The 22137-nt window shown below is 46.2% G+C and overlaps 1 protein-coding gene across 1 annotated transcript in view; it reads left to right on the forward strand.

Moving 5' to 3' along the window:
• LOC138296981 (WAP four-disulfide core domain protein 8-like) overlaps positions 1 to 22137 on the forward strand; it is a 300160-nt gene that overhangs the window by 189631 nt on the left and 88392 nt on the right. The window contains exons 5-6 of the mRNA XM_069236498.1: positions 10811 to 10927; positions 11752 to 11820. Of these exons, the coding sequence (XP_069092599.1) occupies positions 10811 to 10927; positions 11752 to 11820 (186 nt within the window). The remainder of the gene's footprint in view (positions 1 to 10810; positions 10928 to 11751; positions 11821 to 22137) is intronic.

The raw sequence follows: 22137 nt of genomic DNA on the forward strand, positions 1-22137 counted from the left end.
CATGTTTTCAGTACTTGGTCGCTGCGCTCTAGGAGGGCTAACCACCCGGAAAAGGCATGACGTATGCGTGCCTTCCACTAATGAAAGCAAGCAGATTTTAACAGGCAAGCCCACGAACCAATGAAAGACACTGATGTGACAATGACGGGGCTCCAAGCCCTTTTTTAACTCCTAAATCATCTCACAAGTGAAACGCATGAGCATTCAGGAAAAACTAATGCCCAATTTTAGGAAGGGCCTAGCGCCACCTAGTGTCACATTAGCATCATTGTTTGTGGTATACGGAGGTAGATTGGCAAAAACGCTGTCCCCAATTTAGAAGGTGGTGCAATGCAAGCATTTCACCACTTTGTAAATCTTTGCGCCACATTATGCCTCTGGCAGGCATAATGAATGCAAGGGGGGGGGTGTCCCTCCATTAGGAGGCCCAGAAAAGTGGGATTCCACTGCGCCATTTTTCTCGTAATTTTAATGACTGCTCAGTGCAGGCATTAAATTGAGGCACACAATTGTTTTATAATTGGCCTCTATAAACTTTAGAGGATTAGTGGCAATCAGAAATTATGATGCTATTGATCCTAACATGCGCTGTATCATTAATATGGCGCACACATGGTGGCATTAGGGGGGTGCAATTGGCACAAGATAAGTGGCCCTTCATTTAATGAAGCACCACTTTTCCTAAATCTGGGCCTAGGTGCACTAGTGTAAAATTTAGATTTTCATACCCGGGCAGGTGCTGCAGGTCAGGCCAAAGATCAAACCTTCTGGGCAACTCGTAGTGTGCTCATCAAAACGCAGTGATGAAGGGTAGATGGCCGGTGAATGACATACATAAAAAAAAAACTTTTAAAAACCTATCAATTCACAGAAAAACACACAGTTAAAGGTTGCTACTGTTTCAGTGAATACAAAACCATGAAACCACTGAAATTAGCTATTTATGCTAAGCACTGCAGACACGCCATACCTCACACCATATTCCTTGTTGTACCCGTTTGCTGAGGGAGCTTGATTAAAAGCTTTAGGAAAAAAGCTTTTAATCAAGCTCCCTCAGCAAACGGGTACACTGGGTGTGGCACATGTTACAACGTGCATTGCCCACATTGCATGCAAAACTGGGGAATTTCAGGCATTTTAAAGGACTCTAATCACTGAAATACACCTGACCTGTCACTGTGGTTCTTCAGTGAGTAACTAATGGAAGCCTCCCTTTAACACCTGTTCTGAGCAGGCATTAAACGTGTCAAAAACAATGACACATAAAAATCTCTTGACTTTCTTTGCAGAATTCTTTTGCCTCCGCTAACAGGGGAATGCCCCCTTTGCATACATCATGCCTGGTGCAGGCATAGTATTGTGCAATGACACATAAAAATCTCTTGACTTTCTTAGCAGAATTCTTTTGCCTCCGCTAACAGGGGAATGCCCCCTTTGCATACATCATGCCTGGTGCAGGCATAGTATTGTGCAAAAGGTTGCAAAGTGGTGCAATGCATGCATTGCAACATTTTGTAAATAAGCCGCAGCGTTTTTGGCCTTCTAATGCCACAGTATTTTAAAAAGAATGATGCTAATGTGGCATTAGAATGGTGCTAGGAGCTGCTAAATGTCCCTTAGGCTTTTGGTCTAAGTTTACCTTTGTGAATCGGGGCAATGGTGTGGTATCAGAACATAGCTCGCAGGTAGGGTTGCCACCTAGCCGGTTCTCACCTAAATCACCTAATGCCGGTATTTTTAACCCTTATCTATACACACATCAAACAGCACACACAAATAGAAAGCCTTTTTACATGTGCTAATGATCCCTGGCTAACTATTAAAGTAAACAAAGGCAGAAAGTCATGTTACAAGTGAATTCATACGCTGTTGTTTGCAGTCCTATTTGGTGTCACTTCCGGGTCTTTGGAGATTCTGAAAGCAACAACACTGCACTCAGAAAATTGTCTGGCGGGGGTATCAAGCCTTAAATACAGAGACGTCATTTAGGGGTCACCAGGGGTGTAGGTGAAAGTCATAATATATTCATCAATCCTTCATTCCCTCCATACGATTCTGTGAGAAATAGCAGAATTAGGCCAGACTCATCCTTTCACTAGATGTGTCTATTAATGGAACGTCAAGATATATATATCATACCTAATCTACTATGAGGGGGACCCAGAAGTGCATAAGTGGCTCCCACTGTAACTTACTTAAGTAGGATTGTTTACTTATGTATGTAACATAATTCCCTATTTTAGAGGTCACACCTTCTTATGCATGTGACTTGAAAGATAAAAATAATGAAAAACAATCTCACTCACATGTATGCATGCCAAGTGCATAATGGGCACATTACACCTCACACATATTCATTACACTGCCAGCAAAAAAGTAATAGCACAAAACAGTGTTAAAAGATAAGGAATTCCATACATAAAATGTGTTACTCTACTATCTTCCATACGACAGGGGTGTGTCTAACTGGGACTGTGATGAATGTCTGCTGTGATGTACACATATCTTGAGTTACGATGTTAGTAATTTCAACCAGGGCATAACACTGATAAGTCCTTCTCATTTTCTAAGCAATTCTGGGACTTATAGGATGTTTTTCCTACTGAAAATCTCTGGGTGAGGTCATTGTGTAGTTCACATGTGAAATCCACAGTTGATTACTTTGCATCATAAAGGCATGAACTATCTCTGCAAATGTTGTTTTATTAACAGATAAGTCTGGTGTGTGCCCTACAGTTATATAAACCTGCATGATCATTCCTCTGCCCAGAACATGCAACAGTGACAGCGACTGTTTTGGGTCAAAAAGTGCTGCCAGCATGGCTGTGGCTTTGGATGTATAGACCCTGTGACAGGTACAGTACTAGTACAAACCTGTGTATGAACAGGGCACAGATTCACTGCTCTGATCCCATTACAGCTTATTAGATAATGTGATGTTTACACCATAGAGATCTCTTTGGAAACTCCAAGCTGAATACCAGTGGTCCATAATCTAACCTTAAATTTACAAAAGTTGTAAGAAATGTACTAAGTGTATGCCTAATTATAGCCCCATTTTGGAGATCACATGGACATCGTACATGCTGTATTGCTCATTCTTAAACTGTACTCTTTACCATTCCAAAACATTTATCAGTAGAAGCCCTGCATTGTATGTGGGGCTCTTGTTAGATGGAATCACAAATGTTTCTTTATTTAACTACACGACTTGCATCTGGTGTAGGATCCTTCTACAGCAATGAAAAGATCTGAACCACAGCAAAGAGTTGTACTCAGCAAGGCAGGGAGAAGGAAGAAACTGCCAAATTAAGCAACAGTGCCCAATCCTATATTACAGAATGAATCACATGGCAATCTACCCCACTCATAAAGCAGTGATTCCTTCTCAGAAACATGCAACTACCGGCAGAAATCACCTCAGATGAGAGAAACTGCTGAGCAAAAAAGTGACAGCCTCAATCCAGCCCCAATATAGCCAGCAACACAGGGCCATTGCACTCAGTCAGCAGTAGAGTTGAATTGCCATCGTAAGGATAGGCATCGATCATGTGATGCCCAACAGATAGAGCCATATTTACCTGTAAAGAAGCATCATCACTGATCCGTGCAACCTCCTAAACTGGCAAATGCCCATGCAATAAAAAGAACAAAATATCTTGGAGGGAAATAAGAGAGAATTTCGGTCCAGCACACGTCTTCCCAGTCAATACTGTGCTTAGCAAACAAGGAGGGCTGTTCTGTAAAGAAGCCAGATTAGCCAGACTATGGTAAAAAGGTCCCTTCAGTTTCACAGGAGTAGCCTTTATAGGATGCACAGTACCTCACCCACCAATGCTGTATGCTTCAGTATCAGGTCATCAACATTGTGGGGTCTATGGATCCCCAGACTACTCCTGGTCACAGGTTTATCCTCTTTGTCGGAGGGGAGCTCCAATAATCAACACAGCCGCCAGGGGGCTCTTCTACAGAGATCTTTTCCTGTCTGTTTGTCTGATGGTGTTCAGTCTTAAAACAATCCTTCTTTTGTGCTGTGAGTGCAGATCAGGGTGGTGCCAATAAATAAAATAACACCCAAATCAATGTTATTCCGGGTGGATGTCCTTGTTAAGGTAAAAAGAAGTCTAACATCTGCGATGTGGACTGTCCCAGTGTTCAGTATGTAGCCAAAATGTGTCCTAGAGGGTCAATGGCAATTCATCAGGACCATAATCAAAAACATCTAATCTACTATGGGGGACAACCCAAGGGGCAGAAATGGTGCCCTCTGTAAGTAACTTAAATACAATGGTTTACTTATATATATATGACATAATCCCCCATTTTGAGGGGTTACGCTGTTTTATGCATTTTACCTGAAAGCTAAACATTACAACAAATAAACAACACATATTAAAAACCTGCAATATTGTTTTGTGCTTTAAAATGTGTACTGTGTCACCAAATTGCACGCACATGTGTGCATGCTGAGGTGGATATTTACAAGAAAGGGGTGCATCAGTCCTGATGTGCCACTCTTCTTGCTTCACCCTTGCCCCACCTAACGACACCATGGTTGTGCCATATTTAGAATGCGGCGCACCCTGGCGGTCGTTAGCACAACATCGTCACAATTCTTGACACTGTAGCGGCGCTTTCCTGTACTAGCGTGAATAGCGACAATAGTGCAGCAAAGCAAAGGCAGACCCATGGGTGGGTCATTTGAATGCGTGCCTTGAGCAGGCTTTAAAAATGATGGAAAAAATGGTGCAGTGAAATGATGTCAATTTCCCTGCACCATTTTTTTGGGCCTTCCTGCACAGAAACACCCCCTTGCATACATTATATCTGGCGCAGGCATAATGTGGCACAAGGGGTTACAAAGTGGCGCAATGCGTGCATTTCTCTACTTTGTAATATATGGCGCGGGGGAAAGGCAATGATGCTATTGCGGTGCTAAGGTAGCACAATGTACCCCTTAGTGTCATAGTGGGCACAGAACAGCACACTTAACACAATGACGAATGTGAACTCCTAATGGTACAGAGTCATGATACAAGGGGTAAGGAAAATATATCAGTTGCGTACCCATTTCCCAAGTTTTTTTAGAGCCCCTGGGTACACATGGATGTAAACTCCCCTGTCGCTATAAGCGGATCAATACAAGGATTACTGAAGGGTAATATAGAGGGAAATACTCTTTTGGCAGTTTGAGTTCTCTGATTCACTTATTTGCTAATTTTTAAATCTTTGCTGAGTACCTGCCCACATCCACAAACATAAACATGGGTTGCAGCAGGGTGGTTGGCTTTTTTATGGAGACTGAGGCCAATGCAGATAGCAGTGCATTGAGTCACTGCATGAGTGTGTAACTTATTGATGCCTGTGAATGTTCCAGCGCATCTAGGGGCACATTTATGGAAAGTGGTGCTGCTCCTTAGCGCCCCCCTAACGCTACCATGTGTGCACCATATTTAAAATACGTTGCACCACTGCGCAGAGTAGGGGGCAATAGCGTCATTTTTCATGACGCTATTGATGTACTCTGCAGGAGTAGTGCCAAAATATTGGCCCTACACCTGCAGAGTACATAGGGGACCATTATAAATAATAGAAGCCCCCTTTTACCGCCTGCTTTGAGCAGGCGTTAAAAGTGCCGTACAAAATAATGCAAGGAAATCTCTTTGATTCTTAGGCCATTTTTCCACCCCATCCTAACAGGGGAAGGACCCCTTTGCATACATTATGCCTGGCACAGGCATAATGGAGCACAAAGAGTTACAAATTGGCGCAATGCATGCATTGCACCACATTGTATACAAGGAGCTAGGATTTTGACCTTGTTGGGCCACATTAGTGTAAACAGAAATTACGCTAATGTGGCACATGGTGGCGCTAGGGGATTATAAATATGACCCCAACTATGTAACTCCATGCACTGAGTTATAAAAACTTGTTCAGGTCTAAAAGGCAACAGGTTGGTATTTTTGAGTACCATCTTTGAAATGACAAGGGCCGTATGAAAATGCATTTTGGCATATTTATGCTGCTGTGATGTGACTAGAGTGCATTACTTTTCGAAAGTCGGAGGGTTTGTGAGTTTCAAGTGCGATTGGAGTAACATAACAAATAAAAACTGCCCTCAGTATTATACATAAACATCAGTACATGTTGACGCCGTTTCAGCCTTGACCTGTAGCCACTCCATCACCACCCACAACCAAAAGCAATGCATGGCAAGGGGTTGGCTGCCACATGTGGTTGGGTGCAGGGCCTGCCCACAGACCAGGCTCTATGGCCAACCTCTGCCATGCATAGTCTTACACTGTGGTTGGCCATCTGTGTGTAGGGTTGGGTGCTAGACCTGGCCCAGGCCAAAAGGTAGAGATGGGTCATACATGACAAAGGTAGTTAGATTTTAACTTAACATTTAAAAATCATAGAAATGCAGTGAAAAAACACTACCATTTATAAACAAAAAAACTATAAAATACACCAGATATACGTAACTGACATAAGTAAGACTTGCACCTCTGTGATGCGCTTCTTATGACCTCACAAATTACATCAATAATGGAATCTGAAATCTATGGCAGCAAAAGTTATATATATATATATATATATATATATATATATATATATATATATATATGTGTGTCAGTTACGTATAACAGGCCCATTTCAGTTTTTTTAGTTTTCAAATTGAACTATCTCCCTCATTTGTTACTCCACATCGTGAAGTTCTCATGTGAAATAGAATTGGTGATATTTGTCTGCTGATAAATTTGCATCATCATCTCATTTGATTTGCCTGCAAATGTTTTACTTACTAATAAGCCTGCCATATGTCCTGCAGTAGCATTTCTTTTGCCACCCATAGGGAGATCTGACAATTCTTACACAGGCCTGCCACTGCAGCCTGAGTGAAATAACGTCCACATTATTCCACAGCCATTTACCACTGTACTTAAGTAACTTATAAGTCACCTATATGTCTAACCTTCAACTGGTGAAGGTTGGGTGCAAAGTTACTTAGTGTGTGGGCACCCTGGCACTAGCCAAGGTGCCCCAACATCGTTCAGGGCAAATTCCCTGAACTTTTTGAGTTAGGGGAAACCATTTCACGCGTGCACTATACATAGGTCACTACCTATGTATAGCGTCACAATGGTAACTCCGAACATGGCCATGTAACATGTCTAAGATCATGGAATTTTCACCCCAATGCCATTCTGGCATTGGGGAGACAATTCCATGATCCCACGAGTCTCTAGCACAGACCTGAGTACTGCCAAACTGCCTTTCCCAGGGTTTCACTGCAGCTGCTGCTGCTGCCAACCCCTCAGACAGGTGTCTGCCCTCCTGGGGTCCAGCCAGGCCTGGCCCAGGAAGGCAGAACAAAGGACTTCCTCAGAGAGATGGTGTTACACCCTCTCCCTTTGGAAAAAAATTTCAGGGCTGGGGAGGAGTAGCCTCCCCCAGCCTTTGGACATGCTTTAATGGGCACAGATGGTGCCCATCTCTGCAAAAGCCAGTCTACACCGGTTCAGGGATCCCCCAGCCCTGCTCTGGCGCAAAACTGGACAAAGGAAAGGGGAGTGACCACTCCCCTGACCTGCACCTCCCATGGGAGGTGCCCAGAGCTCCTCCAGCGTGCCCCAGACCTCTGCCATCTTGGATTCAGAGGTGTGCTGGCACACTGGACTGCTCTGAGTGGCCAGGGACAACAGGTGACGTCAGAAACTCCTTCTGATAGGCTCTTACCTGTGTTACTAGCCTATCCTCCTTCCTAGGAAGCCAAACCTCCTTTTCTGGCTATTCAGGGTCTCTGCTTTGTGGAATTCTTCAGATACCGAATGCAAGAGCTCACCAGAGTTCCTCTGCACTTCTCTCTTCACCTTCTGCCAAAGGATCGACCGCTGACTGCTCAGGAAGGCCTGCAAAATGGCAACAAAGTAGAAAGACGACTACTGCAACCTTGTATCGCTTCATCCTGCCGGCCTTCTCAACTGTTTCCTGGTGGTGCATGCTCTGGGGGTAGCCTGCCTCCTTCTTGCACAGGAGCTCTGAAGAAATCTCCCGTGGGTCGACGGAATCTTCCCCCTGCAACCGCAGGCAACAAACAACTGCATCACCGGTCCTCTGGGTCCCCTCTCAGCATGACGAGCGTGGTCAATGGAACTCAGCAACTCTGTCCAAGTGACTCCCACAGTCCAGTGACTCTTCAGTCCAAGTTTGGTGGAGGTAAGTCCTTGCCTACCCACGCTAGACTGCATTGCTGGGTACCGCGTGATTTGCAGCTGCTCCGGCTCCTGTGCACTCTTCCAGGATTTCCTGGTCCTGGGTCCCCGACACTCTAACCTGCAGTGCACAACCTTCTGAGTTATCCTCCAGTGTTGTGGGACTCCCTTTTCTGACTTCGGGTGGACTCCGGTTCACTCCTCTTCTAAGTGCCTGATCTGGTACTTCTGTGGGTGCTGCTTGCTTCTGTGAGGGCTCCCTGACTTGCTGGGCGCCCCCTCTGTCTCCTCATCCAAGTGGCGACATCCTGGTTCTTTCCTGGGCCTCAGCAGCATCCAAAAACCCTAACCGCGACCCTTGCAGGTAGCAAGGCTTGTTTGCGGTCTTTCTGCGTAGGAACACCTCTGCAAGCTTCTTCACAACGTGGGACATCCATCCTCCAAAGGGGAGGTTCCTAGTCCTCTTCGTTCTTGCAGAAACCAAAGCTTCTTCCATCCAGTGGCAGCTTCTTTGCACCCTCAGCTGGCATTTCCTGGGCATCTGCCCACTCTCAACATTGTTGCGACTCTTGGACTTGGTCCCCTTGTTTCACAGGTACTCAGGTCTGGAAATCCACTGTTGTTGCTTTGTTGGTGTTGGTCTTCCTTGCAGAAACCCCCTATCACGACTTCTGTGCTCTCTGGATGTTATAGGTGCACTTTACACCTACTTTTCAGGGTCTTGGGGTGGGCTATTTTTCTAACCCTCACTGTTTTCTAACAGCCCCAGCGACCCTCCACAAGCTCACATAGGTTTGGGGTCCGTTCGTGGTTCGCATTCCACTTTTGGAGTATATGGATTGTATTGCCCCTATACCTATGTGCCCCTATTGCAATCTACTCTAACTTTACATTGCTTGCACTACTTCCTTTTGCTATTACTGCATATTTTTGGTATTGTGTACATATATCTTGTGTATATAACTTATCCTCATACTGAGGGTACTCACTGAGATACTTTTGGCATATTGTCATAAAAATAAAGTACCTTTATTTTTAGTATATCTGTGTATTGTGTTTTCTTATGATATTGTGCATATGAAACCAGTGGTATAGTAGGAGCTTTGCATGTCTCCTAGTTCAGCCTAAGCTGCTTTGCTATAGCTACTTTCTATCAGCCTAAGCTGCTAGAAACACCTCTTCTACACTAATATGGGATAACTGGACCTAGTACAGAGTGTAAGTACCCCTTGGTACCCACTACAAGCCAGGCCAGCCTCCTACATTGGCTGTGCAGCGGTGGGATAAGTACTTGTAACTACTTACCACTTTGTCATATTGTACTTTTCATAAGAGAATAATATACAAAACAAGTTCAGTGTATCTACACCTAACCAAAAACTTTTGCTTTTCTTCTCTTACACTATCTGCTAAGTGCTGAAAAGTACCTCTAAAACTTTCTAAAAGTTTCAAAAAGTTGAAAAAGGTTTTTTTTCTGTTCTTTAAAAAGTCCTGAAAGTATTTCTCTCTTTTATCTGTCTCTAAACTTTCTTCTATCATGTCTGGTGTAGGAACTCCTCTTAATTTAGTCAATACAACTTATTAGCACCTTAACTTTAAGAGCCTAAGGAGTCTCTGCATTGAGAGAGGTTTAGTGGTAGGAAAGAACCCTTCTAGAGATTTGCTGTCTAATATGCTTGTTGAGAATGATAAGGCCCCGGGTGGCACCTCATCGGAAAAGTTAGTAGACAGCTCACACTCTGACTCAGGGGAGCCCCTTGAGGTAGTGGTACAGGGTTCTCTTCCTAATCTGCCCCTTAGCAGAACACCTGGCATAGCTGGTAGTAATAGAATCTCCCATCACAGTAGGGATGTTTTTGTTCCTGGAGGCCAGGTTGTTAGGGTGCCAACTGTTAGGGACAGGTCTCCCTCTGCTCATTCAAAATATTCTTCTGTGTCAAAACATTCCCAACCCACCCACCCTGATGACAAAATGTTAGAAAGGGAACTCAATAAGTTGAGAGTGTAAGAGACCAGGCTGAAGCTTAAACAGCAACAGCTGGCTCTAGACAGGGAATTCCTAGACTTAGAAAAAGAGAGACAGAGGTTGGGATTTGAACCCCATGGTGGCAGCAGCAGTATTCCTGATAGCAATCCTGTGAGAGATCATGATTCTAGGAATCTGCATAAGATAGTTCCCCCTTACAAGGAGGGAGATGACATTAACAAGTGGTTTGCTGCACTTGAGAGGGCCTGTATGGTATAGGGGGTCCCTCAAAGGCAGTGGGCTGCTATCCTATGGCTATCTTTCAGTGGAAAGGGTAGGGATAGGCTCCTTACTGTTAAAGAAAGTGATGCCAATAATTTTACAGTTTTGAAGAATGCACTCTTAGATGGATTTGGCTTAACCACTGAACAATACAGGATTAAGTTCAGAGAAACCAGAAAGGAGTCCTCACAAGACTGGGTAGACTTTGTTGACTATTCAGTGAAGGCCTTGGAGGGGTGGTTACATGGCAGTAAAGTTTCTGACTATGAAAGCCTGTACAATCTAATCCTGAGAGAGCATATTCTGAATAACTGTGTGTCTGATTTGTTACACCAATATATAGTGGACTCAGATCTGACCTCTTCTGAAGAATTGGGAAACAAGGCAGACAAATGGGTCAGAACAAGAGTGAACAGAAAAGTTCATACAGGGGGTGACAAGGATTGCAAGAAGAAAGATGGTAAGTCTTCAGACAAGGGTGGGGACAAATCTAAAAATGAGTCTTCATCAGGCCCACAAAAACACTCTGGTGGGGATGGTGGGTCCAAACCCTCTTCTAATCAAGTAAAAAAACCATGGTGCTATTTATGTAAAGTTAAAGGTCATTGGACAACTGATGGCAATTGTCCAAAGAAAAGCACCAAGCCTCCCACTACCACAATCCCTACTGCAACCTCTAGTGCCCCTAGTAATAGCAGTGGTGGTGGGAGCAAACCTACTAATAGCCGATCCAAGGGAGTAGCTGGGCTCACTCTTGGTAATTTAGTTGGGGTTTGTCTTGTTAGGGAGACCACAGAGGCTGTGTTAGTCTCTAAAGGTGTCATTGGTTTGGCCACCTTGGTTGCTTGTCCCCTTAATATGGATAAGTACAAGCAACTGCCCCTAATCAATGGTGTTGAGGTTCAGGCCTACAGGGACACAGGTGCCAGTGTTACCATGGTAATAGAGAAACTGGTACACCCTGAAAAACAACTACTTGGTCACCAGTACCAAGTGGCAGACACTCATAAAAACTCTCTTAGCCACCCCATGGCTGGTGTGAATCTCAACTGGGGGGGGCGGTTACTGGTCTGTGGGGGATTGGGGTTGTGATCTGGGATACAGAGAACACAGACGCAGATTTTTAACCCTTAACAGGGGTTTTTCTTTCTTTATTTTAAGTTCTAGGAGAGGTGGAACACAGTGATAGGATGGTAGCCTTTTTTTCCTCTCATTTGTTGCTCTTCCTCCAATCTGTAGGACTTTGCAGGTCTTTAATGGTTTCCTTCAATTTTTCTTTTCCAGGTGGCGAGTTTCAGGTGTCCTCCCCTGGGTCCACGATTTCCCTCGGAAGAACAAAAGAGGATACAGCAGGTAAGTAGGACGGTATTTTCTTGGTCTACTGATTTCTGTGATTAGTGAGGGGAGGGGTGGAGCTGTGAGGGAGTAGTGAGGGACTAACTAAACAAACACTAATAGGTCTTGTGGAATTTTTACTTTAGTGGGATGGTTAGGATTTTGTGAGGAGGAGTGGGTTTTTGCTCTCTCTATTAGTCGAGTGGCAGGGGGCCCTGGGAGTTTCCCCCGTCTTTCACCTCCTGTCTTTTCCCACCCTCTCTCTCTCTCTCCCCCTCCCCTTCTTTCCCCTTATTGTTGCTGCCCTTAAAAAGGGTCCGTACCTTGTGCAGCCACGACCCTCCTGGGCCGTGGCAGGCTGCTTCGTGTCCTCTTTGTCTTTCTGCTCCGGCCGTCTTTTCTGTGTCGGGATCTGCTCTCCGCTCCTGGTCTCCTCGTTCGGGTGCTCAATGGAAATCCTTTGGCTCCGGTTTCTCCTCTCTCCTCTCGTTCGCGGCGTCTTCATTATTTAAAGTTCCGGCAACCCGGAAGTCTGGGGCCGATTGCCGTCTCCGCCTCTACGCATCTCCATGCCGACGTGGGCGGAAGTCGGGGAAGGTGCCGGGCGAACGCCAATTCTGGATGTTCGTAGGCGAGGCGAGTGACGCCCGCCTACATGGTCCAAAGAAAGTTGTGGTTGCCTCAGATTTACCTGTAGACTGTCTACTAGGGAATGATTTAGAGACAGCTTGGGCAGAAGTGGAGTTGGAGGCTCATGCAGCAATGCTGGGCATTCCAGCTTGGGCAGAAGTGGAGTTGGAGGCTCATGCAGCAATGCTGGGCATTCCTGTGCATATTTATTTTTGCTTTGACAAGGGCTCAGGCCAAAAAGCAAAACGAACAGGGTGACTTGGATCCTGGAACATTGGACCAAGTGCTCCCTAAAGCTAGGGTATGTAAGGGTAAATCCCTACCCACTATCCCTCCCTCTACTGATGATTCTACTTCTGAGGAAGAAGAATTTCCCCCCTGTGCAGAACCTTCACCAGAGGAGCTGGAAGCAGACACTGCTGAGCTTTTGGGTGGAGGGGGGCCTGCCAGGGAGGAGCTGAGTGTGGCACAGCAATCCTGTCCAACATTAGAGGGTCTCAGACAGCAAGCTGCAAACAACAAAATGGGGATGTCAGTGACTCACATAGAGTTGACTAAGAGGACAACCTCTTGTACACAGAGGCAAGAGATCCAAAACCTGGAGCAGCCAGGAGATTGGTCATTCCCCTGCAGTACAGAGAGTTCCTCCGAACTCTGGCACACAACATTACCTTGGCTGGACATTTGGGTCAGATTAAAACATAGGAAAGGCTTGTCCCCCTGTTTCACTGGCCTAGGATGTCAGAGGACACAAAAGATTTTAGTAAGTCTTGCGTGACCTGCCAAGCCAGTGACAAAACTGGTGGCACTCCAAAGGCTCCCCTTATTCCACTGCCTGTGGTTGGGGTTCCCTTTGAAAGGGTAGGGGTTGACATAGTTGGCCCCCTTGGCCCTCCTACTGCTTCAGGTAATAGGTTTATCTTGGTGGTAGTGGACCATGCCACAAGATATCCTGAAGCTATTCCTCTAAGGACCACTACAGCTCCTGCAGTGGCAAAAACCCTCCTGGGAATCTTTTCCAGGGTGGGTGTCCCAAAAGAGGTTGTATCAGACAGGGGTAGCAACTTTAATTCTGCATACTTGAAGGCCATGTGGAAGGAATGTGGTGTAACATACAAATTCACCACAGCTTATCATCCACAAACAAATGGACTGGTAAAGAGGTTTAATAAAACTCCCAAAGGAATGATAATGGGACTCCCTGAAAAACTCAGGAGGAGATGGGATGTCCTGTTACCTTGCCTCCTTTTCACTTACAGGGAGGTATCCCAGAAAGGAGTGGGCTTCAGCCCCTTTGAACTCCTATTTGGGCACCCTGTAAGAGGTCCTCTAACACTTATGAAGGAGGTTTGGGAACAACCTTCAAAAGCTCCTAAGCAAGATATAGTGGACTATGTACTTGGCCTAAGATCCAGAATGGCAGAGTACATGAAAAAGGCCAGTAAAACCTTCAGGCCAGCCAAGAGCTCCAAAAGCAATGGCATGACCAGAAGGCTGTTCTGATTCAGTACCAACCAGGACAGAAGGTGTGGGTACTGAAGCCTGTGGCCCCAAGAGCACTCCAAGACAAATGGAGTGGACCCCATCTCATTGTTGAAAAGAAGGGCGAGGTCACCTACTTGGTTGACCTGGGCACTGCCAGGAGTCCCCTTAGGGTGCTCCATGTCAATCGCCTAAAACCCTACTATGACAGGGCTGATCTCACCCTGATTATGGAAACAGATGAAGGACAGGAAGAAGAGAGTGACCCTCTCCCTGATCTCTTCTCTTCCACAGAACAGGATGCTCTAGTGGAAGGTGTAGTTTTGGCAGACTGTCTCACTGCTGAGCAGAAAGACAACTGCATGAATCTCCTAGGTCAGTTTTCTGAACTCTTTTCTACTGTGCCAGGCACCACTTCTTGGTATGAGCACACTATAGATACTGGAGACAGCATGCCTGTCAAAAGTAAGATCTATAGGCAGCCTGACCATGTCAGGGACTGCATAAAACAAGAAGTTCAGAAAAGGTTTGAACTAGGAGTGGTTGAACATTCTGAAAGCCCATGGGCCTCCCCTGTGGTGCTTGTACCGAAGCCTCACTCAAAAGATGGGAAAAGGGAGATGAGGTTTTGTGTAAATTACAGAGGTCTCAACGAGGTAACAAAAAATGATGCTCACCCTATACCCAGGGCAGTTGAGCTCATAGATACACTGGCATCTGCCAAGTATCTAAGCACCTTTGATTTGACTGCAGGGTATTGGCAGATCAAGTTATCAGAGGATGCTAAAGCAAAAACAGCATTTTCAACTATTGGAGGGCACTACCAATTCACAGTAATGCCCTTTGGTTTGGAAAATGCACTTGCCATGTTTCAGAGGTTGGTGAACACAGTCCTGCAAGGGTTGGAGGCTTTTAGTGCAGCATATTTGGACGATATAGCTGTCTTTAGCTCCACCTGGGATGTTCACCTGGTCCACCTGTGGAAAGTTTTAGAGGCCCTGCAAGAGGCAGGCCTCACTATCAAGGCTTCAAAGTGCCAGATAGGGCAGGGGAAAGTGGTTTATCTGGGACACCTGGTAGTTGGAGAACAGATTGCACCACTTCAGGGAAAAATCCATACAATCATGGATTGGGTTCCCCCTACAACTCAGACCCAGGTAAGAGCCTTCCTAGGCCTCACTGGGTATTACAGGAGATTCATTAAAAACTATGGCTCCATTGCAGCCCCACTTAATGATCTCACTTTCAAGAAAATAACTAAAAAGGTATTGTGGACAGCTAGCTGTCAGAAAGCTTTTGAGGAGCTCAAACAGGCCATGTGCACTGCACCTGTCCTAAAATGCCCATGTTACTCCAAGAAATTCATTGTTCAAACTGATGCATCTGAATTAGGGGGAGGGGCAGTCTTATCACAATTCAATTCTGAGGGCCAGGATCAACCCATTGCTTTTATCAGCAGGAGGTCGACCCCTAGAGAAAAGCGTTGGTCTGCTATAGAGCGGGAGGCCTTTGCTGTGGTCTGGGCACTGAAGAAGTTGAGGCCATACCTGTTTGGCACTCACTTCATTGTTCAGACAGACCACAAACCTGTACTTTGGCTAAAACAAATGAAAGGTGAAAACCCTAAATTGTTGAGGTGGTCCATATCTCTACAGGGAATGGACTATACAGTGGAACATAGACCTGGGAGTACCCACTCCAATGCAGATGGACTCTCCAGATATTTCCACTTAGACAATGAAGACTCATCAGGTCATGGCTAGTCTTATTGTCCTTCGTTTGGGTGGGGGTTGTGTAGGAAAGTACCATCTTGCCTGGCATGTTACCCCCATATTTCACTGTATATATGTTGTTTTAGTGTATGTGTCACTGGGACCCTGCCAGCCAGGGCCCCAGTGCTCATAGGTGTGCCCTATATGTGTTCCCTGTGTGATGACTAACTCTCACTGAGGCTCTGCTAACCAGAACCTAAGGGGTTATGCTCTCTCTGCTTTCCAAATTGTCACTAACAGGCTAGTGACCAATTTCACCAATTCACATTGGTATACTGGAACATCATTATAATTCCCTAGTATATGGTACTCAGGTACCCAGGGTATTGGGGTTCCAGGAGATCCCTATGGGCTGCAGTATTTCTTTTGCCACCCATAGGGAGCTCTGACAATTCTTACACAGGCCTGCCACAGCAGCCTGAGTGAATTAACATCCATGTTATTTCACAGCCATTTACCACTGTACTTAAATAACTTATAAGTCACCTATATGTCTAACTTTCACCTGGTGAAGGTTGGGTGCAAAATTACTTAGTGTGTGGGCACCCTGGCACTACCCAAGGTGCCTCACATCGTTCAGGGCAAATTCCCCGGACTTTGTGAATGCGGGGACACAATTTCACGCGTGCCCTATACATAGGTCACTACCTATGTATAGCGTCACAATGGTAACTCCGAACATGGCCATGTAACATGTCTAAGATCATGGAATTGTCACCCCAATGCCATTCTGGCATTGGGGAGACAATTCCATGATCCCCCGAGTCTCTAGCACAGACCCGGGTACTGCCAAACTGCCTTTCCTGGGGTTTCACTGTAGCTGCTGCCAACCCCTCAGACAGGTTTCTGCCCTCCTGGGGTCCAGCCAGGCCTGGCCCAGGAAGGTAGAACAAAAGACTTCCTCAGAGAAAGGGTGTTACACCCTCTCCCTTTGGAAAAAGGTGTCAGGGCTGGGGAGGAGTAGCCTCCCCCAGCCTCTGGAAATGCTTTGATGGGCACAGATGGTGCCCATCTCTGCATAAGCCAGTCTACACCAGTTCAGGGATCCCCCAGCCCTGCTCTGGCGCGAAACTGGACAAAGGAAAGGGGAGTGACCACTCCCCTGACCTGCACCTCCCAGGGGAGGTGCCCAGAGCTCCTCCAGTGTGCCCCAGACCTCTGCCATGTTGGATTCAGAGGTGTGCTGGCACACTGGACTGCTCTGAGTGGCCAGGGCCAGCAGGTGTTCGTCAGAGACTCCTTCTGATAGGCTCTTACCTGTGTTACTAGCCTATCCTCCTTCCTAGGTAGCAAAACCTCCTTTTCTGGCTATTTAAGGTCTCTGCTTTGGGGAATTCTTCAGATACCGAATGCAAGAGCTCACCAGAGTTCCTCTGCACTTCTCTCTTCACCTTCTGCCAAAGGATTGACCGCTGACTGCTCAGGACGCCTGCAAAACCGCAACAAAGTAGCAAAGACGACTACTGAAACCTTGTATCGCTTCATCCTGCCGGCCTTCTCTGCTGTTTCCTGGTGGTGCATGCTCTGGGGGTAGCCTGCCTCCTTCTTGCACCAGGAGCTCTGAAGAAATCTCCTGTGGGTCAACGGAATCTTCCCCCTGCAACCGCAGGCAACAAACGACTGCATCACCAGTCCTCTGGGTCCCCTCTCAGCATGATGAGCGTGGTCCCTGGAACTCAGCAACTCTGTCCAAGTGACTCCCACAGTCCAGTGACTCTTCAGGCCAAGTTTGGCGGAGGTAAGTCTTTGCCTCTCCACGCTAGACTGCATTGCTGGGTACCGAGTGATTTGCAGCTGCTCCGGCTCCTGTGCACTCTTCTAGGATTTCCTTTGTGCACAGCCAAGCCTGGGTCCCCGACACTCTAACCTGCAGTGCACAACCTTCTGAATTGTCCTCCGGCGTCATGGGACTCACGTTTCTGACTTCGGGTGGACTCCAGTTCACTCCTCTTCTAAGTGCCTGATCCGGTACTTCTGTTGGTGCTGCTTGCTTCTGTGAGGGCTCCCTGACTTGCTGGGCGCCCTCTCTGTCTCCTCATCCAAGTGGCGACATCCTGGTCCGTCCTGGGCCACAGCAGCATCCAAAAACCCTCACCACAAACCTTGCAGCTAGCAAGGCTTGTTTGTGGTCTTTCTGCGTGGGAACACCTCTGCAAGCTTCTTCATGGCGTGGGACATCCATCCTCCAAAGGGGTACTTCCTAGTCCTTTCCGTTCTTGCAGAAACCAAAGCTTCTTCTATCCGGTGTCAGCTTCTTTGCACCCTCAGCTGGCATTTCCTGGGCATCTGCCCACTCTCGACATTGTCGCGACTCTTGGACTTGGTCCTCTTGTTTCACAGGTACTCAGGTCCGGAAATCCACTGTTGTTGCTTTGCTGGTGTTGGTCTTCCTTGTAGAAACACCCTATCACGACTTCTGTACTCTCTGAGGGTTATAGGTGCACTTTACACCTACTTTTCAGGGTCTCTGGGTGGGCTATTTTTCTAACCCTCACTGTTTTCTTACAGCCCAAACGACCCTCTACAAGATCACATAGGTTTGGGGTCCATTTGTGGATCGCATTCCACTTTTGGAGTATATGGTTTGTGTTGCCCCTATACCTATGTGCTCATATTGCAATCTACTGTAACTTTACATTGCTTGCATTGCATCCTTTTGCTATTACTGCATATTTTTGGTATTGTGTACATATATCTTGTGTATATTTGGCATCCTCATAGTGAGGGTACTCACTGAGATACTTTTGGCATATTGTCATAGAAATAAAGTACCTTTATTTTTAGTATATCTGTGTATTGTGTTTTCTTATGATATTGTGCATATGACACCAGTGGTATAGTAGGAGCTTTGCATGTCTCCTAGTTCAGCCTAAGCTGCTCTGCTATAGCTACCTTCTATCAGCCTAAGCTTCTAGAAACACCTCGTCTACACTAATAAGTGATAACTGGACCTGGTACAGAGTGTAAGTACCCCTTGGTACCCACCACAAGCCAGGCCAGCCTCCTACAGACACCTACTGCAAAGGGATACAGAAGTGCTGCCAGCAATCATGTGGTTATGGGTGTACAAACCCTGTGAGCAAAGGTACAGTACCAATCCAAACCTGTCTATAAATAAGGGCATGGATTAAGGCACATATTTATACTTGTTTTGCGCTGAATTTTGGTCTTTTTTTAATACTAATTTGGTGCAAAACTGACTCGACATTTATACGTTGGCGCTAGACCCATCTAGCACCAAGGTTATGGAGTTAAAGTCATTTTTTGGACCTGGAAACCTACCTTGCGTCAATGAGATGCAAGGTAGGCATTCCCACGCAAAAAAATGACTCTATGGCCTTAGCGCCATATTTATTCCCTGTATTAAAATCATGCATGGGGGGAGGAGGGGTCAAATAATGGTGCAAAGCTTGCTTTGCACCATTATTTAATGCCTGGGTCAGGGCAGGGGTTAGGGGCCCTGGGGGCCTATTTCCATGGTAGAACACCAGGAAATAAGCCCACAGGTGCCCTCCCCAGGCTCCAGGGACACCCCCACCCACACCAAGGGGACAGCAGAGGATGAGGATCCCATCCCAGGTAAGTATAGGTAAGTACAGGTAAGTTTTCTTTTTTAAAGTGCCATTGGTGGCCCTGAAATGGGCCCCCTACATGGTATTGGGTGCCATGGCCATGACCAGGGGACCCTGGCCCACTGTGCTCGCCATTGGGGTGGTGGGCATGACTCCTGTCTTTTCTAAGACAGGAGTCATGTGGTATGGATGGTTCTGTGTCAGAAAATGATGCTAGGCTGGTTAAAACTCTAACCTGCCTAATGTCAATATTTGGTGCCAAACCCCCTTCTCCCATACCACCACCCCAACACCATTTTTTTGATGTTAGCCTACCCTTTGCACCAGCTTGCACCATTCCATAAATATGGTGCCGTGCTGGCGCACAAGAATGGTGCAAGCCGGTGCAAAACTTTTTGATGCTAAACTGCCTTAGTGCAGTTTTGCACCATAAAGTATAAATATGCCCCTAAGTGATCAGACACTATTATGGTTTCTTAGATAATGTAATGTGTTGATGTGCACTTGTCTGCAAGATGCAGATCATGTTAGAATCCCAATGGTCCCAAATCCGGCCATTAAACTTACAAAGTTGTGACAAAATTACAATGTGTATTCCTAATTGTACCCCTGCTGCAAAATTTGGAAAAAACCTAGACATTATAGAGTATTTCTCATTATTAAAATGCACACTTGATCATTCCAAATGAGTTATAAGTAGATACCTGGCTTCATCAGGTGTTGGGCTGTTGTTAGATCAAAACATGTAGCTTTTTGTACCATATTTACTGTCACTGGAAGTCTTGCTTCTGGTGTGGGACCAGTCCAATAGCTATGAAAATATCTGTATTGCAGCAAAGTGCACCATTATACATAGCAGGAGTGTAGGTGATGGGATCTCCCTCTTTAATCCCCCTGGATTATTTTGCTTTTAGACTACGACCTTTACTGTGTGTGAGTCTCACTACACAAGTTTCACTCACTGTAAATTCTGTGTAAACAGACAAAGAGTATTAACCACCAGTGTTTAAGATAAATCTGCTGCACAGCTAGGGCAAGAGACTCCGGGCTAGTCACATGTGAAAAAAGGGCACATGAATATGTGCACTTGTGTGGACTGTGTGAGTGGCATTTGAACCATGTGAAGCCCCATATCTGTGCAAAGGTAGCCTGAGGGAAGATGTGGTGACCTTCTATTGGCCAAGAGTCCTGGCTTCTAGAACGTTCCACCCCCAACTTGAAAACTCCTACACAAGGGAGAGACTGATGAACAGACATTAGACCTGGGGGTTACAACAGTAGAAGAATGTCCAGCTGGAAGAAGCCACCTGATGAAACTGCAAGGATGGTATGAAGGACTAGAGTGGTTTTCTCCAGGACCAGTGGTGCTGGCCCATTTATGACTTCTAAGGAACAATAGGAGGAATGGACCTGCTATGGGACTCGGAAGGGTTTGACTGGGAATTCTGTGGATTAGTTCTGCAGCTGGCTGATCCCTATCAGGCCAATTGCTACTGACTCCACAGACATCTAGGTGCCTTGCAAGATGGCTAAAGCAAGGTTGCCTGTAGAGTGTGGCAGATGGTATTCAATTTGTTGGTTTCTGAGGAGGCTATGCAAGATGCTCACACAAGCAGGAAAAAGCACCAGGAGTCAGGCAGTGGGCAGGTCTTATGCAGGGAGCTAGGAGATACAGTTCTTAACCAAAAGTGTCCGTTGCATGCTGGAAGGCTTGAAAAACATACTAGTGGTGATCATAGCTGGCTACCAGGAACACACAGAGCCAAAATAAATAGAAATTGACTGTATGGTTGGGACATATCTACAATTAAAGCTCAGTTTCCGGTGCACACCCAGCATGAAATGGAACATTCACACTCTACTGCAAAACCTTGAAAACCCAAGGCCCTGAAGGTCACTCCAACTTTCCTCTTCCAGTAAGTGAATGGGGAGGTAGCCTGTGTAGAGCTTCATCCACTGAGCATAATTATGCCTCCCTCCCTATGTCTCCACCCCTAAATACATCATCTGCCGCATTCCCAGGGCTTCTCCCTCAGCCCTATCCTCTTCAACATCTACATGACCTTCTTAGCCAACATTGCATGTACCCACGGACTCAACATAATCTCCTATGCTGATGGCACCCAGCACGTCCTCTCCCTCACTGACATTGCAACCTCCACATACACCAACTTCTAAAACACCATGACCAACATTGCCACCTGGATGAAGACCAACTGCCTCAAGCTGAACTCAGACAAAACATGGATCCTCACATTCAGAAACAAGGCATTCCCCTGGGATGACTTGTGGTGGCCCACCACCCTCGGCCCCTCTCCCACACTCTCCAACCACGCATGCAACCTCAGAATAATCCTGGTTACCCAACTCTCCTTGAAAACATAAATCAACGCCTGCTTCCACACACTCTGAATGCTCTGCAAGATGTTCCACAGGATTCCCCTCTTCACTGAGAAAACAGTCATCCAGGATCTCACATAAATCCGCCTTGACAGTGGTAACGCACTCCATGCCAGCTCACTACCTACCTCCAGACCATCCAAAGCACTGCAGCAAGTTCTCAAACTCATCAGAAGAATCATCATCCCTCCACACCTCAGGGCCCTCAATTGGCTCCCCGAACAGCACCGATGTCTCTTCAAGCTCCTCACCCACGCCTACGAGGCCCTCTACAACGCCAGACCCACCTATCTCAAAAACCGCCTCACCTTTCACCAACCTAATAGAGCATTCAATCATCAACCCGTGCCCAGGCCCATGTCCCCAAATCCACCGTGAACTACCCTGAAAGGTGATGTTTTTTCCTCGCCTCTAGTCTGGAACAACCTCCCTCTTCACCTATGCACATCCCCCTTACTGGAGAACTTCAGAAAGCAGCT

The sequence above is a fragment of the Pleurodeles waltl genome, chromosome 5 (assembly GCF_031143425.1).
Source record: "Pleurodeles waltl isolate 20211129_DDA chromosome 5, aPleWal1.hap1.20221129, whole genome shotgun sequence".
NCBI lineage: Eukaryota > Metazoa > Chordata > Amphibia > Caudata > Salamandridae > Pleurodeles > Pleurodeles waltl.